This window comes from Chaetura pelagica, unplaced genomic scaffold (genome assembly GCF_000747805.2).
Source record: "Chaetura pelagica isolate M959 unplaced genomic scaffold, ChaPel_1.0 scaffold269, whole genome shotgun sequence".
Taxonomy (NCBI): domain Eukaryota; kingdom Metazoa; phylum Chordata; class Aves; order Apodiformes; family Apodidae; genus Chaetura; species Chaetura pelagica.
In genome coordinates this window covers 1,866,561-1,893,249 of record NW_009954705.1, presented here as the reverse complement: position 1 = coordinate 1,893,249, position 26,689 = coordinate 1,866,561, and the positions used below count along the sequence as shown (strand labels likewise).

At 39.4% G+C, this 26,689-nt stretch overlaps 1 protein-coding gene across 1 annotated transcript in view; it reads left to right on the top strand.

The window, feature by feature from the left end:
* Positions 1 to 18,248, top strand: part of UBL3 (ubiquitin-like 3) — a 118,099-nt gene extending 99,851 nt beyond the window's left edge. The window contains exons 2-5 of the mRNA XM_010005656.1: positions 7,295 to 7,403; positions 11,110 to 11,196; positions 15,978 to 16,055; positions 16,466 to 18,248. Coding sequence (XP_010003958.1) covers positions 7,295 to 7,403; positions 11,110 to 11,196; positions 15,978 to 16,055; positions 16,466 to 16,518 — 327 coding nt within the window. The 3' untranslated portion in view covers positions 16,519 to 18,248. The remainder of the gene's footprint in view (positions 1 to 7,294; positions 7,404 to 11,109; positions 11,197 to 15,977; positions 16,056 to 16,465) is intronic.
* The last annotated feature ends 8,441 nt before the right edge of the window (positions 18,249 to 26,689 follow it).

Here is a 26,689-nt window from a genome sequence, read left to right as displayed (position 1 = left end):
TAAAAAGTATCTGGTGAAAATAGACGTCTAGAAGTGTGATTCATAAGAATACAGTTTCATTTATTTCACCAAGTGACTCTTGAATAGAAGTCCAGAATAAAGGATATCCTCTCTCTCCTAAGAATGCTTACATCATTGGGCTACAGATTCATACATCTTGCTCACTTACTTTCCGACCTTATGCACCTGCATCTCAGTCCCTCTACCAGCTGGTTTATTGGCCAAAGTAGAGCTAGTATTATTATTCTAGATGTGTCTCTTAAATTCCCAGAAAGCTCTGGAGATCTTCAGAAGGCTGCTTGGGAAAATAACATTTAATCCAATGATCGTGAGCTGATACAGTTAAAATCAAACGACAGAATGAACAAAGTAGGAATGTACATAAAGGTTTGTATTTCAAGGGGACAGAAGCTGATTAAACTAAGTGTACTGGAATAGCTTAAGGAGCATATCTGAAGAATATGCATGCTTGGTGTTTTCTTCAGGTTGAAGACATTAAAATTATAAAATATCTGCATGCTGGATGAGTGAGAGGATGTAGAGAGAGATTTTGAATTTGACAGGTGAATAACCACCTCAAGAAAGATACTGAAAGGGAGCAGAGAAGGACTAATATTAAAAAAATCACAATAAATATTTATCCAAGTTAAATTATGGAGGGTTTGTTATCCAGTGTTCTTTGGTGGGAGAGTGTTTTTCAGGCTCAGGGCTTTGTCAGTTGGATTGTGAAAACCACCAAGGTCAGAGCTTCCAAAGCATATCTGGGTGACCTCTTCCACTGCTTTGATGTCCTCAGGGCAAAAACTTTTTCTTTATCGTAGTTCAAAGACAAAGGTTGTCTTGGGAATTTCAGCATAGGAAGGTTGTTAATAGGTCCCCACCAGGCCTCCAGGCTAGCCAAGCTCAGTTTATGCAACCTCTGTTGATGTGCTTCAGAGCTTTGAAGACAGTGATTACACCAAGAGTTAGCCTATTAATGAGGAAAACCTTTGTTTATTTTAGCAAAATGTGTCCTTGTCTGCAGATGTAAAAATGCCATCAAAACCCCAAGGGGCAAAAAGCTGGTTATAACTAAAGCACAAAGTAGGTCTGTCGTCAGTGAATGTAACCTGTCTGAGAATAAACTTATGCTGGAAATCAGAAAAAAAGCTTCAGTCAGTGGGACAGTCAAGTTCTAGCCTTTCAGGGAGAGTAAAAGCTGAAGCTCTTTGTTCAGGACCAGAGGAAATGGTCAGAAGTTGTGCCAGGGGAGGTTTAGATTGGACATAAGAAGAATTTATTTAGTGAAGGAGTGATTAGGCACTGGAACAGCCTGCCCAGAGAGGTGATGGAGTCACCATCCTTGGATGTATTTGAGAAATGTGTAGATGTGGAACTTCAAAGTATGCTCTAGTGGCCAAAATTGTAGGTTGGGTGTTGGTGGGAGTTTTTTTGGTTGTTTTGTTGTTGTTGCTTTGGGGGGTTGTTTGTATAATGGTTGGATTCAGTGATCTCAGAGGTCCTTTCTAACCATGACCGTTCTGTGATTCTGTCCAGGTGGATGTGCTTCCAAGAGGTATTCCATGAGATGATATATCTATCTTAGCAGTGAACTGGAGTCTAGAACCTGAGTGTCTGTGCTGACTTGGCATGTGTAATGCTGCCGTTTCACCTAGACCACTACCAACCTCCTAGGTGAATCTGTTGGAATTCAGTCAGTAAAGTGTACTGTTTGGTGCTTTGAGGTTTGTCTTTGGCCTTGAGTCATTAGGAAACTTGGATGCATCTTTGGAAAACAAACTTATTTCTTAGAATTATGAACCTGAACTGGGAAGCAGATACATTGGATTTTTGAGAGTAAAACTTCAGACTGTTTCTGAATGCTCTTACCACTTTTCCTTCTGGTCCATCACTAGTTATTTATTCAATTTCACATCTATTAAGGAAAGGTAAAAAATAGACTTCTGTATGTATTTTCAGCTTAAACAGCTGAAGAGAAGCAGTTATTTTAAACTTGGGGTTACACAGCATGTGGTAATATGACAGTTTTCCTCCTCTGCATTTTAACTGCAAGATGGGAGAAATCTTGACCTGCTACTGCAGCATAAAATTGATAAGAAAATAACTTGTTTACTGAATAGATGGGAAGTCACTTAAACATTAAGAAACATTGTGAAGGTTGTAAATCTTATTTCTTGATGTTTAAGGGACTTGCAGTTTATTTAACTCTAGCTGTGAAATTAGAAGCACTGTGGCGCTAAGACATTTTGTACATAGGCTGTAAAGTGTGAACAAACTCTGTTGCAAACATCTGTAACAAACAAACTTATTCTACATCTGCATATGAATGGTCAAATTTGTATTCCAAAAGTTGTGGTCACGGTTGTTACTGCAATCTTTGCATATATGTATATTTTTAAAAATTATGTGTTGCAGGTTTTGTTGTTTGTTTGGGTTTGGGGTTTTTTTTTGTTGTTTTGTTTTTATTGTTGGGTTTTTTTTGGTGTGTGTGTGGTTTTTGTTGTGTTTTTTTTTGTTGATAGTGTTAATAGTTTGTTAATCTACCCTGAAACTATTGTTGTGTATGCGATGCACCTGATGGGATAGTTACTGGAGCTGTAATTATGAGGTTGGTGTTGGCTGTGGTGTGGCTGGGGGAGAGGGTGAGGTTTGCATGCTTGAGATCACAAACAGAAGGTGCTATTACGTAACGCTGCAGAGGGGGTGTAATCCACAAATGGTATTTAATCCTACTTCTGATAATGTGACTCTTCTTAACTGCTTTCATCAGTAACCTTGCAGTTGATACTACACTGTAGAAGTGTGAGGATATGATCCTGCTAAGTTTGTTGTAGCAGAAGGCTGGAATTCCCTGTGGTAGCCTGGGAGGGGGGAAATATAAATCAGAATGGTCATAGTTATGTCCTTTGTGGAAGAGCAAACTTGTCAGGGCCACAATAATCATGAAAGCATCTTGTGACCAAGGCTTTTGACAATAATAGGTGGAGGGGCTTTAAGTATAAAAAGGATACAGATACAACTTCCTTGCTAACTTTGAACATAGGAAGTAGGACACAGGATAGTTAAGACCACTAAGAGTCCTTTCATAACTTAAAAAAAAATAATTTACTGCTTCTGTGTCAAAGCTTCCCTACCTAGCAAAGATTTTTCCTGCGCTTTCCTTTGAGTAAATGTGTAGACACATACCCTTCCCTTCCGTTCTTTTAATTTTTTTTTCCCCCTTCATATAAACTTTAATTAGTAGCTTTTTGTCAGGAAGATGTATTTCAGATATCCTATAGTTTGTTTGCTTGAAGTGAGGTTCTCAGGCTTGCAAAATAAGTAGTACAGTAGTTGCAAGCCATTAAACTTCCCAGTTCTTTTTAAGGGAATGAGGTTAGACTCTAAAGGCAAGTTTGGGGATTCTTTGCTTCAAACCCTTTGAAGTAGTGTGGTGTGCAGCTCCAATACTAAGATCCTTCAAGCCAAGACTTAAGAAATATAAAGAGATATATCTATCTTATATATATTTAGACAAACATGCAAACTGAATGTGTCAGTGGCATGCTGTACTATAAATAAGAAAATACTTGAACCTTTCATTAGAGCAGCTGTTTCCTTGCACTTGATGCAACATCTGCTTGACTGATTTAAGGATTTATTTTGGGCTTCTGCTGATATTTAGTGATGTTTTGGGTTTTTTTTAAATTAAGATATTTCTCCTGCATTTCACACATAGTGTATCTTGTAAAATTATTCGTTTCTCTTGATGTACCTTTTATACTTCATAGTAAGACTGTAAAAAATACTCTTCAGCAGCCACAAACTTAAGCACTATTAAGGTATCCATCTTTGGGAGGTGGAGGGGAAGGAACTAACATTTGTTATGTGTTTTTTTTTTCCCCTGTTGCTTATATTGTTTTTACTTTTCTCTGTGATATTCCTCTCCTTTCCTTATTTGTTTCAGTGCTTCTGATAATTCAAAACTGGGTTGTTTTTTAATCATCATCTTGCAGGAGTCAAATCAGACAGTTCTAGGGAGCTGATGGTTTGGTGTTATGTCTACTGCCTAGGAAAGTGTTATGATTTTCAAAATGGGTAATCCCCATCACAGATAAATGCACACAGAGGAGGGAAAAGAAATCCTTAGACACCCTGCATAAAATCAGAAGCCAGTCAGGAAATGGATGTGGGGATATTTGAGTGAGAGGCAGGAGGGCTTCTGTGAAGAAGCTCCTTATTGCTAGTGCCTATTTCAGGCATTAGTTCTGAATATTTGGGGAGGGTTGGTTTGTTTGTGTTCTAAACAGATGCCCATTCCCAAGTACAGTAACAGTCTGTGATACAGTCTAAAGCTCTTAAATTTCTGGCAGTATGTTGGTGTTGTAATGAGATGCATTAACACTTAAAGGATAATTAAAGATAATGAAGTATAGAGAAAGTGGAATGGAGTGCAGTACACCATGCTTCTGAAAGCCAGGCAAGCTGACTTTCAATGAACTTATTTTCTACATAGACATTTTTATTATTTCGTCTGAATGTGTAAATAGTAATTGATGTGTTGCCATATTGCAAACTGTCGGTTAAATAGGATAAATTAGGATTTAATAGAGAGAAGTAGAGAAATTGTGACTGTATATAAGGGCTGACTGTAAAGGACCTAGCTGAGAGGAGGGGGAAACCATCTCAGAGCTCATTATTGGAATTGTTACGATTCAGTTGTCCTATCAGTTTTATGTTTCTTGATTCATTTAATGACAAAGGTACCTGTAAAGGGGTCTTGCTTCTCGAATTTGCTGATGACAATGTTTGGAAAATGCTCTTCACAGAGAGCAAGAAGTGTTACATAGATGTTTTGAGGTTTTATAGGCCATGGGCCCAGACATGGGAGGGGGATCCAAAATATCTTTATGATGCGGAATACTTCCTTCCACCTAGCCTTCTTTCCCTGAGAGGGATGGAATAAAAAGATGGGATGAGATTTGGACCCTTATGCTTTAATATGTTATAGCCAAAATATCAGGTTATAAATGTGGAGGCTGAAAGGATTAAAATAGTCAAGGATAACAAACAAACAAACAGCTCATGTACAGCTATGAAGAAGGTATTTGTACTCTTGGGGCATAATAACCGAGAAGCTGTGGATACCCCCTCCCTGGAAGTGTTCACAGCCAGGTTGGATGGAGCTTTGAGCAACCTGGTCTAGTGGGAGGTGTCCCTGCCCATGCAAGGGGGTTGGAACTGGATGATCATTAATGTCGCTTCCAACCCAGACCATTCTAAGATGCTTCTAGTAGACAGAGGAGGTTATTCATGTTACACAAGAATCTGGTGTGGCATCATTTAATATACTACAGAAATAGTTATCTATTTTGAGGAGAAAAGAGAAGAAAATTAAAAGTGCAGAGCCAGGCTCCTAGTAAACTGGTAACGTACCTAAGGAAAGCTTGAAAAATTGTCTTGGGTAGTCCAGCTAAATAAACCATAAAAATGTTGTCTATACATACACGGGTGGAGACAGCTAAGAGAGCGGTAACTACTTAAACTGAGAGACAACATAAGCAAAACACGTGGATGTAGTCTGATCATAGCTGAATTTAGGCATAACATTTTTAAGTTTTAATTCATTACAGTCGCCAGGTCTTTTGAGTAAACAGGGATAGTGGAACTTGGTCTGTGTTTTCTGCTAAATCTTGGTGAGATTTGAAAATAATTCCTTAATAATTCTAGAAATATGAAAGAAAACAGAACTTTAATGTTTGCAGCCAGATGCGTTATGAATTTTGTTAATTGGCTTTTACTAAACAGCATTCCCACAGCTTCTCTGTTTTTTCAGTTTCCTGGTATGCAGCCATACTCCTGCAGTGGCTGTGGTGCTTTCTCAGAGACAGCTACTGCTTTACTTCTTTTGTGTGCTAGTGGCAGAACTCATATTTTCTGAAAGATGTTAGCAGAGGGACAGGGAGTGGAAACTAGCCCCTTTATGCTAACTCTTTATATCCTTGCTACACTTTGAAATAGAGACTGAATTGCTTTTTGGAGAGGTCATTTTCTTCATTGACATTGAAGTGTGCAGGATAATAGAGATTGTAATTTGGATACCTCCATTAGGTGCTTGAAGATAGGTGGGATGAATCCAATCCAAAACATTCACAAGAGACTATCTGGAGCTTCTGAAACGTGTGGAGAGTAGGTAACTGAGGCAGGGCTGTCGTGTTCAGTGAATTTGATGTGCTGAGACCCAGAAAAGCCTTGAAAACTTGGGAATTGCTGTAATTTTTTTCCTTTTGTATCTGATTTAGAAAAGTTTTCTGAATTCCAACAAGGAAAGCTTCATTGCAACTTAAAATGAAAGCCACAGTTTGAGAGCGTGATTTGTAAAAAAAAATAAAATATTGAAGCACTAGGTATGCCAAAGTCTTGCTAAAAGTTGATGCCATTCAGGCAGCTAGACTCCTACTTGCCATGGACATTCACAAGTGCTACCTACCCCAACACATTTTGTGACCTTGCTAGCAGTTGTTTGAGGAGCCAAAATTTAATCTCTTTTGTATTGTAAATAATGTCACAGTGAGCTCTTTACACAGCTTATTTAATACAATAGAGAAAAGGAATTATATCCAGTAACTTGCAAATAGAAGAGAGGAAGGTTATAGCTGAAGATACTGATGGTTCAATAGAGGAAATCCATGATAGAAAAACTGTGATGTGATGTGATGAGTGCGTTGCATGTGGATTTCAACCATTTTGCTTGTAGTGAAAGACAAGAGCGGGTTCAAGTTCTGTAGCAGCTGGGACTGAGGAAGGATGCTGTCTGACTCCCTAGTGTTTTGTAGGAGGTGCAGTGGGTGAGATCAGGGATGACAAAAACCATTCTGGAGAGCATGCTAGGGCTTTTACTGAGGCTCGAAGACTGTTAAGGTGCAGATTAGAATTTTTTTAGTGCGCTTTGTTCAGGGTAATTTTTCAGGATTTTATTTTTCTTTTTCATTCAAGAAGATACGTTCTCAGGGTGTCTTGGCTGGAATTTCTTTATACTATGCTGAAAATTTTTTTTAAGTGGTACAATTGATTCAATTACTACCTACCAGAATCTTCTGGTGTTTACTATCAAAAAAGCCAGCTGTTAGAATTTAATTTTCCTAGATTATGTGTAAACAAAATTTTATTGACCTGTTTTAATACTGTCTTAAACTATTTTTCCCAACTGTTTTTCACTTTGGACCAATCTTCTAAAACCAACGGCAACTTTTTAGTAACCTTAAAAATTTAAATATTCTTTGGGAACTTTCCTAATACTGTGGGTTTTTTACAGATAAATTTGCGCCTCATCTTGGTAAGCGGGAAAACGAAAGAGTTCCTGTTTTCACCAAATGACTCTGCTGCAGATATCGCAAAGCATGTGTATGACAACTGGCCCATGGGTGAGTAGCACTGTGCTTTTGGCTTTTTAAGTGGTGTGCTAGAAGCTTCCCTGTATTTTCAGACTAAAGTGTCAATAAACCCATCTCCATTCTCAGGGTTCAAATTCAGTATGTTTGTTGCATATTTGGGCATAGATCTGTACAGAAAAACAACTGTTGCCTTCTTTTTCCCTGTTTCTTTGGTTAGACAGATTTTTAAATGTCTGGACTATTCCTTTTTACTACGAAAATTTGCTTCCCCAAACTGAAGTACTTCTTTCCCTTTATCTTCAGGTGCTTTTCTTGATCAGTCTTGTTAGAGTATCCTAGTAAGCATGAGGAAATCTTGAAGATACAAAGCCTCTTACATGAAAACAGCTGAAGTAAATAAAACATGGCATGTCACATTTGTGAAACTGAGTCTGAAGTACTTCTTCCTTACTGCACTACCTTGGAAAGGATCTGTAATAATGATATTTTTCCATGGAAAAAAAACCCCAAACACAACAAATATTAAAGAACATTTTAAGAAATGTTAAAAGACCAAGGGAAACTGGGGTTGTTTGTATGAATATACTTGGTGTTATGTAGGAATACTAGCTTCAGAAAATGTAACTGAAAACTTAAGATGTGTATTCACATATGTGAATAGTTCCACAAAAACAAAGTGCTTCTGTTCCCCTGACTATGATTTCATGGGAAAATAGCCAAAACACAGACATAACATTACATACCATGAAAGAAAATGCTTCTTTTGGTACAGGACTTCATTTGGGTTACTGTTTTGCTGTTAAAAAAGACTGCTTTTTCACAAACTAAAACATTGCAGTATGTTTGTGTGGTGCCTTTGTCAAAAAGCTATGACGGATGATAACTCATACCAAAAAGTTAGTCTTGATAAGCCATATTTTAGGCCTTCAACTGTTAATTGAGGTCTGTAAGAACAAAGTTTCAGGGGACTTCTCTGCTGTTGTGTTTTGGTTGGTTTGTTTTGGTTTTTTCTGCTGGGATGCAGCATTATATATTTAGTAAAATATGTCATGAAGGAGGAGGTTTTTAGTTCTCTGAAGTATAATAGATGTAAAACACATTTACAGTAAGAAATCTAGTGGTTGTAGCATCTGTGTAGCTACTCTACGTATTTTAATTTATGCCTACAACAAAGTTGTCATGACCAAATGTTATCTCTTTTTCTATATGAACTGGTAAAAGCAGAACATTTTTTTTTTTTCTTACTCAAGTTTATTCCTGAACATGTGGTGTCATGTTCCCAGTCTGGCAAAGAGCTTGAAGGCTCCAGATTATGAGTTTAGAGCTGGGAAGAAACCCAGACTTTAAAGTATCTTTTTTTTCTTGAATGTTTTTTGTTTTGTTTTTGTGGGTTTTTTTAAGAATAAGAAAAGTAGAACCAAACATGGAAGCCTTAGTTGAAATACCTACTGTCCTTTGCTGGAGTGCTTAGTCTAAATCTTGATGAATGTTTAACTGCCTGTGCAAAGAAGAATGGTGTAAATTCAAAAGACAGGAAAAATCTACTTCAGAATAGTGAATAGGTTTTCACAAGCATTAGCCTACTAACTGTTTTCAGACTGAGAGTGTTCTTCTTTGCCACAGGGCTGTGAAATCTTGATGAGGACTTAAAGTTTTCTTGAAATAGAGTTTATATGAAACGTCTGGGTTTACCACCATTTTGACTTGTTATGATCTTGTGGGGGGAAAAAAGTCATAAAGTATCCTTAGGCACATGCTGGCAAGATCAAGGAAAACCCCTCCTCCCCTCTTTTTGCAATATAGTTGTTAGTTAAGGATCTCTTGACTTTTAGTGGAAAACGCCAAATTTATTTTAAGGTATATAATGTAGATAAGTTACGTGTTCTTCCCAGCAGCCCTCCGCCCATTTTCTTCTAAACAGTATAAAGCTTTTTAATGTATGGCAATTATCTGCTGAACTTAAAAGAAAAAAAAAAAAGAAAAAAGAAAAAAGAAAAAAAAAGAAAAAAAAAAGTTGTAGGTAAATATCTTCTGCTTGGCTCATGTAGTCATCAGTGGAAATTAAAATTTGAAATAATGTCAAAAAGAAATGTTTCAGACTGCCAGCCAAGAAACAAAAATTAAAAGGATGGGTAAATTGGCAGCTTAACAATGAGCAAATACCTGTGCCAAGATACAGTCTGTCTTTTTTTGGTTGCTGTTTTACATCATGAGGGCACTTTAAACTGGCTGAACCTCTCTTTACAGTCATAGTATAGTGGAGTTCAGGCTGTATGGAGTAAAATAAATAAATAGAAAAATTGGTATCTTCCAAAAAAAACATTAATCCTAGCAGTGTGATAATTAAGTTCCTTAACACAGCCCCCTTCACAGCATAGCAAAACGGGCATGTGCTTGAATTGCAAGACAATTGAATCAGACTCTGAGTGGAAATCCTTGAGATTCAAAATAGCTTTGGTTGTCTAATGGGATCTAATCTCATAAAGCAGGAACATGCAGCAGCGCCTGCTCTGGGTACCAGCCCTGCCCTCTGCTGTGTGATGGCCTGCTTGCTTTTGCACACCAGATGCCTCCCCAAACACCCTCCGCAGCCGGAGCTTTTGTTTTAAATGCTTCCTCTTCTCCCCTTTTCAGTTCTTTTTTTTTGTGGTGCTAGTTGCTACTGACTGTATGTTAATTGTATGGCCCCAGTGAACAGGTTGGTTTCTGTTACTTGTCATGATCCCTTGCTGAATATTCATTTTGGTATATAAACACTACAAAAGCAGAAAGGGAGAACATTTGTGAACAGCTGTTGCCAGATATCTGGTCAGCTAAGAAACAGAAGACGTATTCCCAGAGAGCACATTTAAATAGAACATTTTAAGGTTTTATGATGTTTGTTCTGAAAGTAAAGTACACATTTATTTGTTGTTCACATTGTGACAGGGAATGGTAAAAGAGTAGGAAAAGATATTTTAAGCTTATAAATTATTTATGGATGCTTAGGCATTATAGGAAATGCATTATAGGAAAATGCGCTCTTGCTTTTCCCGAATCACTGTTTGCCACATAAAAACATCCACAGATCAGCCTTTAAGAAGTGCCTTAAAATGGCTCAGTCAGCACCTCCTCCGTGAGAGCGCTCTGTTCAGGCTCCGTCGGGGCTGCTCAGGTCAGTGTCCCCTCTGGGCGTTTCACTGGTCGGATCTGGCCGTCATCGAACGCTGAGCAGCACGAAGAGCCTTTTCAGTGCTGCCAGCTGAGAATCCTGTTTCAAAAGCTCCATCGCATGTGCTTTTGCTGTGTATGCGGCTGCTTCCCGTTGCTCGAGAACGACTCCCGTTAGCTGGTGAGGAGTATGGCTTGAGAATCTTCTGAATGGAAAGAAATTAAGGTAGTTTTAGCCGAGTGGGTATTAAACCTCAGGTGGCTACTTGTACTTATGGAATATTTTGTGTAGGACTTGTGTATGTGCCCAGTATCAGATTCAGTCTCTCATGTAAGTTAGTAATATTTATATTTGCAGGCATGAAATTATGTGTTTCAATGCCCAGTGTCAAATAATGAATGTAAAAATAGATTATCAGGAGTTCTAGCCTTGAACTGCCTTTCTGTATCCTCACCCGATGCTTTCTTTGGCGATTCATGTAAGAGTCCTGTTCTTAGGGGTTTTTCCTTCCTGGGTATAGGTGAGAGAAATACCAAATGGTGTTCTTATTACAATGTAATTGAAAATTCTCTTGCTTCTTTTCAGATTGGGAAGAAGAACAAGTCAGCAGTCCAAATATCTTAAGGCTTATTTATCAAGGGAGGTTTCTTCATGGCAATGTGACATTAGGAGGTATGAAAATAATCTTCATTATGCATGTGACAGCCAGGCAAAGGGGATATTTATTTACTGTGCAGTAAATACTACTTCACTGTTAAAGATCACAGGATGGCTTGCTATATACTATTTTTCCTCTGCATAAGAGTCACATTGTATCTTTTGTGTATTTTTCCATCTTGTTACCACTAGTTGTTAAACTTTGGGGGAGGAACCACCAACTAAGTCAAGTCTTCTATTGCATAAATAAACAGTTATGCTGCTTTTATTTGTTGTGTTTCTAAATGTAGTATCTTGTTTTGCCTCTCTTACACTGCATTTTGAGGGTAAGCTACCTCATAAACGTCTGAAGTATTAAAAAATGTTTGATAAACTTTATGGTAATTGGTTAAAGAATACTTTAAATCTTTGTGCAATGAAGGAGGACACCCTATGAATGAGAATGAGGGGAAGCATTCTTGCTGTCCAGTGCTCTCCCAGGGATACAATTGCATAGTTATGTGAAAACAAAACGAAATTGCTTCACTTCATATGCTAAGGAAATGCAATTCAACTCTGCCCCCTTGTGGCAAGTTGATTCCCACAATTACATGTTTTGATGGATACCTTTGGTAGAGCTATGGCACAAACTACTAACAGTAGTCTTTCCTTTTGTAGATAAAAGTTAGCAGTATGAATACCATCTGTTTCAATGACCAAACAAAATGAGACTATTTTCTATGCCAGTAAAAAAAATAAAATACTTGTCTTTCTCTGTATGTTTAAGTTGTTCATGTACTTGGTACTTGCGTGTGGTACAGAGAGGAGATTATAATACAATATCACCAATGAAATGTTTTTGAAGTTAAAATGAACTTGAAAAGACTATTTCTGGGCTGCTTGTGGTAATCTTTTTAAAGAAGAAGTGACTGGGATGGTATAGCCATTGATTCACTTTCTACCATTACCAATGTTGGCTAGTGATGTATTTTTAGAATAGATTTACTCTCCATATAAATAATTTTTTAATGCTGCTATATATATACAAACAAGGTCATTGTCAGTTCAGCTCTGAGAATTCTCAAATTTTAATTCATTCTTGAATTTGTATGTTTACCAGGTGCCAATGAGTGTAGCTAGTAGCAGAAGTAATGGGGTTGAAAGACAAATGTCTTGGATCATCTCTGCAATTGGAGATGCTAGTCTTACCCTAGATTTTCCAGGCAAGGACAGCTAAATGGGATTTTCTTTGCCATTCTTCTCCAGGTGTTGCTCTTGACCACCAGTGCTTGTTCTGTTTAGTGACATTTGTCTAAATCTGAAACTCCTTTTAATATTTAATATAGATTTTTACAAGGATAGTTGGCAATAGATAAGGAGTAGAGGTTTCAAGCAGAAAGAGGGTAGATTTAGATTACATATTAGGGAGAAATTCTTTCCTGTGAGGGTGGTGAGACACTGGCACAGGCTGCCCAGGGAAGCTGTGGAAGCCCCATCCATGGAAGTGTTCAAGGGCAGGTTGGATGGGGCTTTGAGCAACCTGGTCTAGTGGGAGGTGTCCCTGCCCATGGCAAGGGGTTTTGGAACTAGATGATCTTTAAAGTTCCTTCCAACCTGAACCATTCTGTGATTTAATATATTGTTTAATGAGTTAAGGTGAAAAATAGCTGCATGCTGTTGATTCTTGCATTAACTCAGATCTATGGATTTTGAACACTTACTTGGGCTCAGGGCATTTTAGGTCATTAATCATTCATGCGTTGCAATTTAATCATCCTGATTTTACCCTAAGGATCTTACATGTATAGTAGTGTTTTTCAAATATTTTTTTCTTGCTATATTATATTAAGAGAAAGCATCCCTAAAACATTGGATTACTTCAGTACTAAAGAAATTATCTGGAGTAAGGCTATACAGCTCAAAGGGGAACAGCAATTCATGAAGCAACCTGAAAAGGCTGTTACTTCAGTTTGTGGTGTTCATTAGATATAACCCTAAGTGGACTAGTTATCTTTAAAGGAGGAGGGAGTGGAGAAGGGATTTCTTGCTAAATACAATATTAGTTTCTTATGCTGTTTATTATAGTACAGTTGCATTGAGCTTTTCTGTCTGCAGCTCTCTATAACTGAGTTATAGCACATAGTGTTTTATTTGCTTTAGGTGATTAGGGAATACTGACTGGAATTTGGACCTTCTGTGTACTGAAAGTCACTTTATCAACTAATGAAACTGAAGTTTCCAAGGAAACAGTTTGGTGTTTTCTTTTTTAACAGGAGCCCATTTTTGTTCACATATTATAATGACATGGCAGTGTTCTAGTTGTAACCTCACAGGGTCTTATGAATTTGCAACTGCTTTAAACTAAGAAACATAAAAAATGGCAATTTGATAGAAAAAACTGGGTTTAGAGTGGAAAATTTCATTTTAAAGAAACCATCTCTTTTGCTAGCTTCTCTGAATGGACTGTCACTGCAGGCACAGTAGAGGCAATGGCACTGGAAGTGGTAAAGACAAATAGACCCTTCTGTAAAGCTATGCCACTCCTGTCTGCAGTGCTTGAGCCACACCTCTTTGTTGTGTCCTGCCTGGGTGAAGGTTTGGAGATTTAGCTAGCAAGGCATGTTGTTCAGCTTCCAGCAGGACATTTCATCCTTTAGCTAAATATTTGGTCTGCAGTTTGTACTTGAAATAATGTTAAGTAGCAGAGTAGTACATAATTGGTACATAATTGTAATCAGCAGTGTTTTACTTCCCTAAAGAGAGAGGGAAGGGAGGCCAACCCACCCTGTGCCATACACATACCAAAAGGCAGGGTGAAAAGTACATTCTGACAATAGAAGGTCTGTAATAAAAGTGGAATTAAACAGATGGGAAAGGAATGAATTACAAGTTTAGTTTAAGTGAGAGAAAGGGGTGAGAAAACGAAGACAAGAGCAAGAAAGGATTATGAGCATAGGTTAGTGTGCCCAGATTCTGTCATGGTGCTCCAAGCAAGATGCTGGAAATTGCTAATAAGAACTTGTGTGAACTATGCGAACTACTAACTGAAATTAGTTAATTGAAACATTAGCATACTTTTACTTGATTACTGTAAATAATTAATATCCACAGCTCACTAATCAAGTCTCCTCAAGTGTCTTGATACTATAAAAGGTGTCCCTGATGTGATTAGTTTGTAATATTTTGCACTTTTTGCTTCTTAAGAGTTCACTCCATCAGGACAATCCTATTCCATTGAGTTTAACAGACTGTTAATATGATCTCTGTAGAGTTTTCAATTGTATGACAGAATCAAGAACACAAAATACTTCATCCTTGTCAGACTTAAAGATATCAATAGCTTCTAGTTGCAGGCACAGGCAGAGCTTCAAGTAAACCAAGCAACTTTCAGATCTGACTATCTATACATAAGGCAATTGCCAGTGTACAGCTACTTCAGAGCAGCTTGTGGAGCTGTGTATCTCTCCATATGCTTACACCTGTGTTTTAATCACAACTTGCATTTTTTCAGACACACACAGGGGATGTACATCATTTAGTAGCAATGTTGTGGCTAGCCTTGTACCTAATACATGCAGTAACCCAGTGCTAGGTTGATTTATTTTGTATTACTTGGTTTTGACTCTATGCTGTGGTGATTAAACTAGAGACATCATTCTCTTCAGTTACCTTCAGTTGTATTGGACATTCATTATGCATTTTTCACTTCAAATACCTTGGTGCACTGTTTGTGAAATCAGAAGATGTAAACTGGATTTGAGAGGACAAATTCTACTCAAGTCAGAATGATCTGTGTAGTTAGGCTTAAATTCTTACTACATTTATCACTAACTTTTTTTCCTTTATGGGGGGGGAGATATGAAATTTAGACATAGCATCTTTATCTTCAATTTCTCTGAAAATTTATCAAGGTGCTTAATCATAGGAGTTGGAGAGAGGAAACAAAACTAAAGTTATGTGAAGAACTTGTAAAAATAGCTCCCCTCCAAATAATTGAAGTATATCAAAGTTCAGAATATTTAATCTGGCAATGAGGATCTGGTAGATATAATGGGCAACATAGAATCTTTTCAAGGAGACTAGAAGTTTTGATAAATATCATACTACATTGCAAAAACCATAAATATAGCACTGTGTTGGTATACTTAAATCAGAATGTGAAAATGATAATTTTAGAATTTTATTTTCAGAAACAAGCAAAACAAATTGAGGAGAGCTTCAGTAGTGTTATTTTGTGTTACTAAAGCCCACAAAGGCAGCATTGTGAGAACTGCTTTATCTGATTAAAAATGTTTTACATTTTGTGTTTTTCACATGCAGCCGATGTTACAGTTTAATATTGAAAGGCAAGAAGATGCAGGCATTTTGTATTTCACAAAATCTGTATCATGGATAAAAATAGATTTTATATAAATCTGTTTTGCAGTAGTGGCTCAGTGTTTTGATGTCTCAGTAGCAACAATTTAGTGGCTGAGTTGGCCACTTTTTGGCATCCTTATCAATAAAGTGCTTAGCACCTGAGCTTTGGCATGGATGCCTACTTCTGCTTTTACTCAACAGAGGAAAGCTGTTTCCTAACAGGAATATCATGTCTCTAATAACACGGTGTCTTAAGTGATTATTATCAGGTCCCAAGACCCAGATCTACAAAAATTTAGCCAGAAACACCTTTATAAATCTACTCAGCAAGCAGCTCAAACCTAGCAGCATGACCTCTTCAGCAGATGGTAATCCAATTATAGTTAGCTTCCATAGGGTGTTTTGAAGAAAGAAGACTGCTCTAATCTATCAATAAATCTCCCTCTCTCCTTTTGCAGCATTAAAACTTCCTTTTGGCAAAACAACAGTGATGCATTTGGTGGCTAGAGAGACATTGCCAGAGCCAAACTCTCAAGGTAAGCTGAGCACTACAGCTGTTTCTCCCTCAAGTACGTGGCAAAGCAGTCAGATCTCTTCCAGGCTTTCTGAGTGATTCATCATAGAGGAAAGTCAAGTCCTATGGTCTTTTGTGAAGCAAGTAATGAAATGCTTTTGTACATGTTGCTTATAGAAAACTAAGAAATTCACTTTATGGTTTTACCATTTTTTGTAAAATGCAGACATTTACTTAAACCTTAGAAGCTTTCATTTTTATTGTTAAAATCTACTCCTGATTTACTTTTCCGTTCTGTGAGCATGTCTATAATAATTATTATCTTTTTTAAAAAGATAATTTTTAAAAGTTTGTATTGATCATACTCAGACACAAACTAACCCAATTGCTTTAGAAATGGAGTGTAAGCAAAACTCTTTTCTTGCTCCACAGGTCAGAGGAACCGTGAAAAAACTGGAGAAAGCAATTGCTGTGTAATCCTGTAACCCTGTTAGCTTTACCTGCTAAGTGTGATGTAATATAGTCTTTGTCTTTCATGCTGCTGGAATAGAAGAGGCCCTACCCTGCTTCAGACACCTGTAGGAAGAGCCTGTCTGTAAATCCGTGGAACTGAAGTATTACACGAACACTGTCTCATTAGTCTTTTTTTTTTAAGAGAAAGATCTATGAACACTTTTCTTTTTTCTTCTTCTTTTTTTTTTTTTTTTAATTCCTCCTTTTTGTTTTTTGAATAATCTTACAGTACATCAGTTCTTGGAAGAATTCAGTCTCCTGAAAATTTGGTGTGTTCTTTTCCATAGCAGGAATCACTTTGCTACCACAGAAATCTCCATTAACCGGATCTAACCAGTCAAGCTTATTAGATGCAGTTTGCACTAAGTGTGGTTGACAGTCTATCATCAACAATCTCTAACAATATTTGAGACACCTAATAATAATAATCTACAACGTGTATTGCAACACTGGAAAATTGTCTATCTATAATTAAAACAAATCTCACTTATGGCCAAATGAAAGGAAAAGCTGTTACAGCAATTCTACCTAAGTCAACCTCAGTGGCCTAACTGGCACAGAATACTAACTAAACCAAGTCTAACTATATATATTTTCACTGCAGCAAACAAAAAAAACAAATGATGTGCCTGTAATTTAGAAGCACTCTGGGGAGGGCTGACGAAATGGATTATTTCGTTACTGCGTTGCACTCTGATCTCCTAGGTTAGCTGAGTGCTTATTGAGACAGCACAAACAAGTGCAGAGAGTGCATTTCCTAGCCTTAATATGGGAGGGGTAATTTCCTGTAGTTCATAGGCTTTTATTATTGTGCATAAACGTTAGGAAACATTATTTACTAATCAATTTTATGTATTTGAATATTGGCAATTGGTGTTTTTCAGTCATTTCTCACCTGTACCTTAGTGTCCACCGTCATGCTTACTCATTAGAAACTTAAAAAAAAAAATTATTAAAGTTGAAAAAGCAAAAAGAAAAAACCTCTGCCATAGTACTAGTTTTGTTTCTTTACGTAATCTGCATTTGATATTAGTGCTTGCAATTGTAATAAAATCAGAAGCTGATTTTTGAAGGCATACATAATTTAAAAGGATGCCATTCGTTTATTTCATATCAATAATTTAAATGTTGATATGCTAAAGAAATTTGCACAGCACTAAAGCATGAGCTAGTTTCATCTAAACCTGTAAAAAATAAAAATAAATAAAAATAAAAAAATATAAAAGATTTTATATTTTTTCACTGGGGAGGAATTCTTCCTGGGTGAAATTACAAATATGTGTAGAATATATTTAATAAAAATCTTATAAAATACATAACTATAGAAGTTAAATATAGATTGGCGTGTAGTATAATAGAACAATATTCCATATAAATAGCTTTAGCCTTTGAAAAAAATGAGTCACAGGTTGACATTGTGTCTGTACTTAAGTGTCCACAACTCTTACAGATGTTCTGTGTAATCGTTTTTTCGAATGATTGGCATCATTCAAATGTAATCAGGTTATTTTATTCATTGTTACTGCTTTGACGAAATGCTTTATATGCAGTAGATTTACAAAAATATTGTTCATACTGATCAGAATTAAATTTGTATAGAGCAGAGTTTTAAAACAAATTGTAAATAGCACTAAACATTTTCTTTCTGCAACCTGTACTGATAGACTCTTCTGTAAACTAAATAAAAGAATATTGTAGTGCATTTTGGTGCTGTTTCAAGGGTTTTAACTGGTCTCTAACTACTTTTAATAATACTTCGTAATTTGGAAACTAAATTAAGCTCTCCATTTATTTCTTTTTTTTAAAAAAAAAAAAAGAGGGGAGACAAAACCTGCTGAAAACTGCTAGTGGGTTGTTTTTTTTTTCCTCTCTTTGCACCAAAATAGGTGGCCCACAGGTGTTGGTTGGTTGTTTTTTTTCCGTTGGAGAAGAATGCCAACAGGGAGAGCTGCAGTTGGAGTGCGCAGCCGTGTCATACCCTGGGGTACTTCACACAAGTTATATACTTGTACTGCAAGTTTTGGTGTCTTCAGTTACTCATAGTGAAGAACATGCACGTACCTCGTAGGGTGTTTGGAACTAGGATAACAACATTGTCTATAAACCAGTCTTGGCAGGGGGTGGATTCCCTTGTACTACGCAGTTTAGTTGCTAAAGAAGTAACTGTAGGGACACACACCTTATTGTATCTTTTTAGGAAGTTTGATAAACATCAGCTTGAGAAAGCTACTAGGAGCATGCTATAACCTTTAACTAAAAAATGCAACTTCCCATTTCCAAAATGCTGAGCACCTATGTAACACAGGCTCGGGTGTGGAATGGCTATGACAAAGCAGGATAAAGGAACAGGCTGAGGCAGGACATGTTCTCTTAGTTAACAAGACTTTCAGATGTATTGATTTTGAAAAATGGATGTTTGAAATGTAATCTTGGTTTGAAAAAGTAGCTAGGTACTTAATACAGTACAAATACATGAAAATCAAGTACCTTCTAGTAAAATATTTGGCGAGCTTGAATAGCCAAGTATGTGGAGTTCCCTTTTGTTGAGATGAATAAGACGCATATATGTGCATGTCCAAGCAAATCCTGAAATGCTCCTTGGCATTTAAGGCCTGAGCTTGCCAAAATAACTCCTGCAGAAAGCGGGTAGAACCGTTGCTTTAATTTTCCTGCAACTTGTCAGGAGTTCTGCCCATTGCAGGGAATTTCTGTTGTGTGAGGAAAACAGTGGGGGAGAAGTGCTAAAAGATTCCTACCTTTTTCCTTGGATGCTTTGTATTGTGGATTGCATATTTGCCAGAACAAAAGCAGTAGCTCTTAATCCCAGATCCTTCAGCCTTGCTAAAGTTCATGCACGTGCCTCTCTTCTAAGCAGATTGGAGTCAAGAGGATACTTGCAGCCCATAAAGATTAAAGCTAAGTCTTTGCAAGGTCAGGCTGTTGAGTGGTGGGATAATATGTTGAAGATTTTGACGTTTGATTTTCACTAATAGAAATTATGTTTTCCCGGTGGATAAGTTAATAGATGCCATGAGGAAAGGAGAGGATTAATTGGAGCCCTTCATATTCTGAAATATTACAAAGGGACCACATCCATCTCCCCTACCATTGTGTATGCTGGCAGTCAGAAATTAATATTCACATGTGTGGGGAATAATACCTCATAGCAGTGAAAATAACTTCTGTAGCTTCTGTCTTCCTAAATAATAGCAAAAGTATGGCTGTTGAAACAGTTTTAGGGATTAGCTCAGCTGCTGAGGGAAGGAGGTGTGGCTGCTGTAGTGTTAAAGGCTTTGCTAAGGGGCTGTGTTGATACTAACACAGTGGTGATCTCTGCAGTCTGCTTTCCTTGGTGTTCTGCATTTGTAACAGGATGAAGAGTGATTTAATTTAGAAGAGAAATATATGGCACTTTGAAGGACCTTCCTTTCCCTTTCACAAGTAAGAAGGAAGGCAGATGTTTCTGGGCTGGCTGAAGTTGGGATTTTCTGCTGCTGCTCTTTGGGGAAGTAAAGCTTGTGTGTTTTGTGGTTCCCTGTGTGCTCTGATAAGATTGGTTATGCAAATCTTACTTCAGGAAGCAAAGAGGAAGATGGATTTACTTCTCCATCTAAAACTCTGACTTTATGCTAGATAAGTAGGTAAGCCTAAGCAGATTCTGAGTTATGTGTGTGGTCTGAATTGACTATTAACAGCACTTGCAGCATGGAAACCAATGGGATTCCTGGGCTTAAATCTGGGGAAATGCCAAGGTCTGTCAATTTCTTATAGGAAAGTTCCTACCCTCTTTATTTCTTCTGAAGTACTTAGATTCTTTGTAGATACTCTCCCTTGGCTACAACTTGTCAGAAGCAAGCTTGTTGTCAGAGCATAGTAAAAGGTCTTTGTTGTTACTCAAGAAGCTGACAATAATATATGGTTCATGATAGTAAGTTGTTAGAAATCCTCCTAAGGCAGCAGCATCCTTGTCCTTCTGCACCATGTGTACATGACTGTGGAGAGGGTTACAATGTAATAGCTAATTTGCTTACGAATTTATTATACTAGACTGTAAAATTACAAATACCTCTCTATGATCTCTGTTTTTCCATTAGTTATGATTGACTTCTGCTTTTGTTTTTAAATTGACAAGGTAGGGGTTTTTTTAATCAATAAGGAAATTAAAGTGGTACCTTATCAAGCTCATGGAATGGATCACAGTGACAAATGAGGTTCAGTTTTTAATGCAAAGGGCCAGCATAGTTAGAGAGAGCAAAGTACTCATACAGCTCAGAATTTTAAAATTACCTGATTAGTCCAGAACTGAGTTCTGGGCATCATGGGCAAACATGTTATATTACAAGTTCCTTAGGGCTTGGAAAATGATAAAAATAATGAGACAACAGAAGTATTATAGAGAGATTGAAGAGAATGAGAGATTAAAAATAGCTGTGGTTATGACTAACACAGAGAAAATGGGTGAATAACTTCTATTTTTGTCTTGTAGGATTTATTGGCCCAGTTTTTACATTTGTCTTCAAATCAGAGGTGACAAATACAAATCAGATAGAAATGTTTTTTGTTAAATCAATGGCACTCACTTCCACCAGCAATGCTAGGAGAAAAGCTGAGCAAGATTTAAAAGAAAAAACGATCATTGTATCAATGAAAATTTATAGAATTTCCAGAATCATCATAATAAGTGAGCCAAACTTTTTCTGAACAAAGTAGTAATTTTTGTCCTTCAGACATCATGGAATCACAGAATGACCTTGGTTGGAAAAGGCCTTTTAGGTCATGGAGTCCAACCATCAACCTACCACTGACAAGTCCTTAACTAAACTAAATCCCTAAGTACTGTGTCTACACGACTCTTAAATATCTCCAGGGATGGTGACTCCACCACTGCCCTGGGCTGCCTGTTCCAGTGCCTAACAACCCTTTCACTGAAGAAATTCTTCCTAACATCCAATCTAAACCTCCCCTGGTGCAACTTGAGGCCGTTACCTGTTGTCCTATCACTTGTAACTTCATTGAACAGGCCAACCCCCACCTCTTTACAGCCTCCTGTCAGGCAGCTGTAGAGTGCAATAAGGTCTCCCCTCAACCTCCTTATCTCCAGGCTAAACATCCCCAGCTCCCTCAGCCACTTCATGTAAGACATTTGCTCCAAACTCTTAATCACGTTTGTTGCCCTGCTCTGGACACACTCTAATAGCTCAATGTCCTTTCTGTAGTGAGGGGCCCAGAACTGAACACGGGACTGGAGGTGTGGCCTCACCAGTGCTGAGTACAGGGGTAAGATCACCCCCCTGGTCCATTACGTTAACTTCCAATGAAGAGCCCAACTCTTAGAAAAGTAGTTCTGGCACATTACTACCTCTGTGTAAGAGCATCTGCATAACATGAGCCCCAGCCTGTACAGGACAAGCATATTGTGTACCCTGGTCAGAGTTCATCTGTACAAACCTGCTGCTTCACGAGAAGAACTTTTGATCAGAGTCAAGGGAATGTTTGTGCTTTGCTGGAGCAGGCATGAAGGAACGAGGTACCGTGTTCAGCTGGTGGAGAATATGAACTGTGTGCAGTTCCTTAGGGCAGAGGTTAATGCCTCTTTGAGTGGTGCCAGATGAGAGCACACTGCTTTTATAAATTCAGAGGATGCTGAATTTACAGGTAGAAAATGTTTTGAGTCTTCTACCAGGAAATACTTGTCAGCTATTGGTTTTGTTTTTTATAGAGGGGCAGGGTAATGGGATGAAATAGGGAACAATTTTCTTCTTGTGTTTTCATCTGTTCTTTGAACTAAAGATCAGGAAGAAATAATGGGAGATGTTTTAGGTGCCTATTGTAGGATGAACCATTCATTACATGGCTGGTCAAAATTCACCTACCAGCAGTGATCCATGCCACAAAGAGCAGCTGTGAGCAAGAGGTGACCACTGCCCAGAGAGTGGTAACTCAAATTGCCAGGGTGATGTGGCTTAAGGTGTTGGGATCTTCTACTGGTCACTGGGGGCAGGATAGCAGAGTGAAACTACCTGAGGAGGTTAGATTTTATTTTTTTTAATAAATAGTAATATAAAAATAAATCCATAATACTGGAAGTCAACTATGCTGGATGGATAATACTATACTGTACTTCCAGACCAAGACAGGGAAATGTGTATTGATATCTGTGCTAATGTGCATCTGTTACCTGTGCGGGCTAAATTTAAGAAAGATTGAGTTTCAGTTCTTTAATATCTGCAATTCACACAGGTCCCTAATTAAGGATTGTTAAGCCCCAGTGCTGCCAAGGTTCAGGCTGTGCTGTAGTGGGCAGTGGAGCTGGCAGAGCTGACACCCACAGCCCTGCCGAGCCCAGAGTCAGCACCACAACTATGTGCACAGGGAAGATGAAAAGCACATCGGTCTGAAGTGGAAGGAAATGTCAATGTGGCAAGTCAGCAAGTGCCCAGGCAAGGGAACTGTACCAAATCCATGTGACTGTACCAGCAGCTCGGAGGGTTCTACCTTTCAGTGAAGTAAATTAAGTGGGAATTCTTCTGGAAAGCAAACAGGCAAGAGGCTTGAGTTAACTAAGTGATGTCACCCTGATTGCCAGCAGCCAAGGAAAGGCCTTCCTTAAACAAACAAGTATGAAGACTGGCTCAGACTCTGATTTTTCTTGTCCTCTAAGCAATGACTATCTCTGGCTTCAGCTCCAAAGTCTTCAAGCTTCCCATTTTTCTGATTTTCTCCCAGCTGGGTACTTCTGGCTGCAGACAGCAGTGATCACCACTAGACACTGGCTCTACTGAGTGGAGTCCACACCAAGGACTGGAAAAAATGTCACCAGTGTGGATGCAGTGTGCCTCTGCAGCAGTCCTGCTGAGCTGCAGACAAGACTCCTCCATGGCTCCAGTTGTTGATGGAACAGTCTGAACCGCCTAGAGGAGAGGAACATGCTTTGCTCTTCCAAGCTAAGGGCAGACCCACAACTCATGACACTGGCCTCAGCTGCGTCCGCATCCTTCAAGTTGGGCAAGACTTGTTGCAGCAAAGAACTTACTGATAATCAAACTGGTAAGAGCTACTGTCCCTCCTGCAGCAGGGAGGCTGTAGCCCTTGCTTTTCCAGGTCTAATCATGTGAGTTAGATGTGGGTCAGGAGTATCCTTAGCTCTGCCCTGCTGCTGAGGTGAGTACCACACTGGCATGGGGCTGCCCCTGAGAACACGGGGAATGGGTAGTGAAAGAGTGAAGGGTGAGGAGGTGGCTTGGAACCTGGCCATGCTCCTTGTCACAGCAGAGCAGGGCTGTGACTGCCATCCCCAGCTCCAGCACCCCGAGCTGCCCTTGGAGGGGCTTCCCTGAAGGCTGCTCAGCTGCCAATGCTGTTTTACCATATTGAGGATTGCAATGATGAGAATGATATTCAGCTCATTGTTGGGAGGCCAGGATGTAGCTGCAGGGCTGGGACAACCCTGAGCCAGCCCTGTCCTTGGAGAGCTGCTGGGCAAGTGCAGTCAGTGCAAATCGCTTCTACCAGTCCCGTGGCTGCACAACTGCTCATGTTTGCTTCTGGCCCCAGTTTCAGAAGCTGGGGTTGATTACCCTAGTGCTGCATGGCTCAGCCTGTCTACCAAGGAGCCTTGCTGCCTCCCCCTTATCCCCAGGACCAGCACTGACTCCTGAGCTGGTGGTACCTCCTCTGGGGCAAAATGCTTCTGTGAGCTCTTGGAGACATGCTGCCACCAGTGGGATGGGGGACCTTCCAGAAGGTCTTAGAAGAAACCAGGTCTGAGGACCTGTGGCTTTCCTTTGCCTCCTTGACCCATCAGCTGCTGCCAGCCAGCAAAGAAATTGGCCTCCCCCTTGGCTTCATCCAGGTAGGGACTGGAGAGGGGGTGGGCATGAAACAGGTTGTTTCACTCTTCAGAGGAGCATTTCTTCTGCCTGGTGGTTAAAAGCTATGAGGAGGCCTCAGTTAATGTTGAATATCACGTGTGCACTTCTGTGCCTGGCTATTTGGATCCATTGGAAGTTAATGGTTAAACTCCAGAGACTGCAGCCAGGCACTCCCAATCATCTTGTTATCTCTGGAAATTGAGGCAGCTGGAAGGTGTGGTGACTTGCTGCCTGCCAAACACCCACCCTGCCTTTGAGGAGGGCTGTCCTGTCGTGGTGTAGAGCTGTGCTCCCTGCACGGATGGGAGGAGCTGGCTGTGGCCAGGCTTGCACACACAAGTCCATGGGCTGCTTCTGGTAATGTGGTCTTAAAGATGTTGGGTTGGTGTAGTGGTGTCTGGATCTTTTAACTCCCCTTTGCTTTAGCAAAAAACTTTCCCCCCTTTCCTGGAAGGGGGAACTGATATACAGACGTTAATCCACTCCCTTTTTTTCAGGTAAGAGTTCTGCTGGAAATAGTTGCCTGCAGGGCAAGTGTAGGTATTCCCTTATGCTCCAAGAGGGATGATCTGGCCAACAGAAAGCACAGGTAGAGATTCCTCTCATTCTCCTTAGGGTAAAATGTAACTGCTGCCAGGGAAAACCTGAACGGTTCCTCCTGATTCCTGCAGGCAAAACCTGGAGAGGTACCTTCCTTTTCTCAGGTGGAAGAATGAAAAATGGAGGCAAAAATAACTTTCATTTTGGTGGGTCACTACAAACTAAAGAGCCTGGAGATAATGAAGCTTCTGAGAGCAGAAAATAATTGGTATCTAATGCACAACTCGCCTTTTCAACTGCTGGTAAGTATTTAAATGTGAGTGGTTCACATTTCTGCACCTCCAGGATGCTGCAGTTGTGTGTGAGAGAGGGAGAGAGATGACCTGCTGTACAAAACGTTAAGGGCACACAAATGTAGTGGACTCTCCCAGCTATGAACGCTCCCCAGCTCGCCAGACCTTTCCTTGAGGAAAGCCAGTGGGATTTGCAAAGTCACAGTCTGAAGCTGATTTTCTGCTGAGAGAGAAGACTGTGAGATCTGATGGCCCCCCTGTGTCCCTGGCCACACGTGGGGCAGCAGTGGGCAGCCCCTGGCACTGGGCAGCCCCAGCCAGGCTGGCAGCAGCGTGGGCAGGAGGGAGCGAGGGGCCGGGCGCGGCAGGTCCTGTGGCCGCTCTCGTCTGCCCAAGGAGGCTCAGATTAGAGGTGTATGAATCCCTAATTGCACAGCTCGGCCAAATATGTCAAATATGTTTTCAGCCTCAACTAAAATGAAGTATTTTAGGAACAATGAAAAGGTGGTCTGTTCAGCTCCCTGGCAGCAGAACTGCAGGCAGAGAGGTGCCTGTTTCCAAGGCGAAGGTAGCATGGTTAACAGAGGGGGAGGAAGAAAGGCTGAGTGCAGTCTGGCTGGGCAGGAAAGCAGGATGCCACAGCATCTGGGCATCAGCACTAGCAGCCAAAGGCTGGCTCTAAATAATGCTGCTCCTGGCACTTTGGGATTTTGCAGACTGTCATATTGAGGCTTTATTGATTTATGGATACAGGTGCTGAATTTCAACATCTGATAGTCTTTCACAACTGCAGTTCCTGAGCTTATTTCTTTATAGGAGTACAGCTTATATGTGTGAAAAGAGCTTTGTGTTCAGAAACGCTCCAAGGGAGGAGAGCTGGTTTTACTAGGAAGCGCAGAAGTGACTGGTGTGGACAGCAGAGGCTGTGGCTTCTCATCTGATGTTCTTGTCAGATCCTGACAAGGTGCTCACAGCATCTGCAGATCAGGACTGTCTTTCCTGTACCTGCTGCCATTTCTGCCCTGGGATATTTGTGCTTACTGACATTTTCTTCAATGTGAAAAGAAAATCTCACCGAATGAAAAATACCAAAGCAGGCACTTTTAGTCAGGTTGGCAGTACAGTAAAAGTAGCTTGACTTCTTGTCCTAGTTTTGGTATTAAAACAGTATTTATCTACTTACAATGAGAAAAATAAAGATTCTGTATGAAACAGTAAAGATGCAGAAGTGTGTAACATGCTGTTATTAATCTCTAGACTGAAAACCCATCCACAATGTTTGAACCTGATGCAACAAAAATTTTCTTTTTTTCCATTTGATCTCCCTTCTTTACACCTCTATCAGGTACTGAATCCACTTCATCAACAAGAAAAATCACCTTTCTGTGTAGTATAAACTCTTGGCAATGCTGCACCATCAATCCTGCCATGCCTATAAG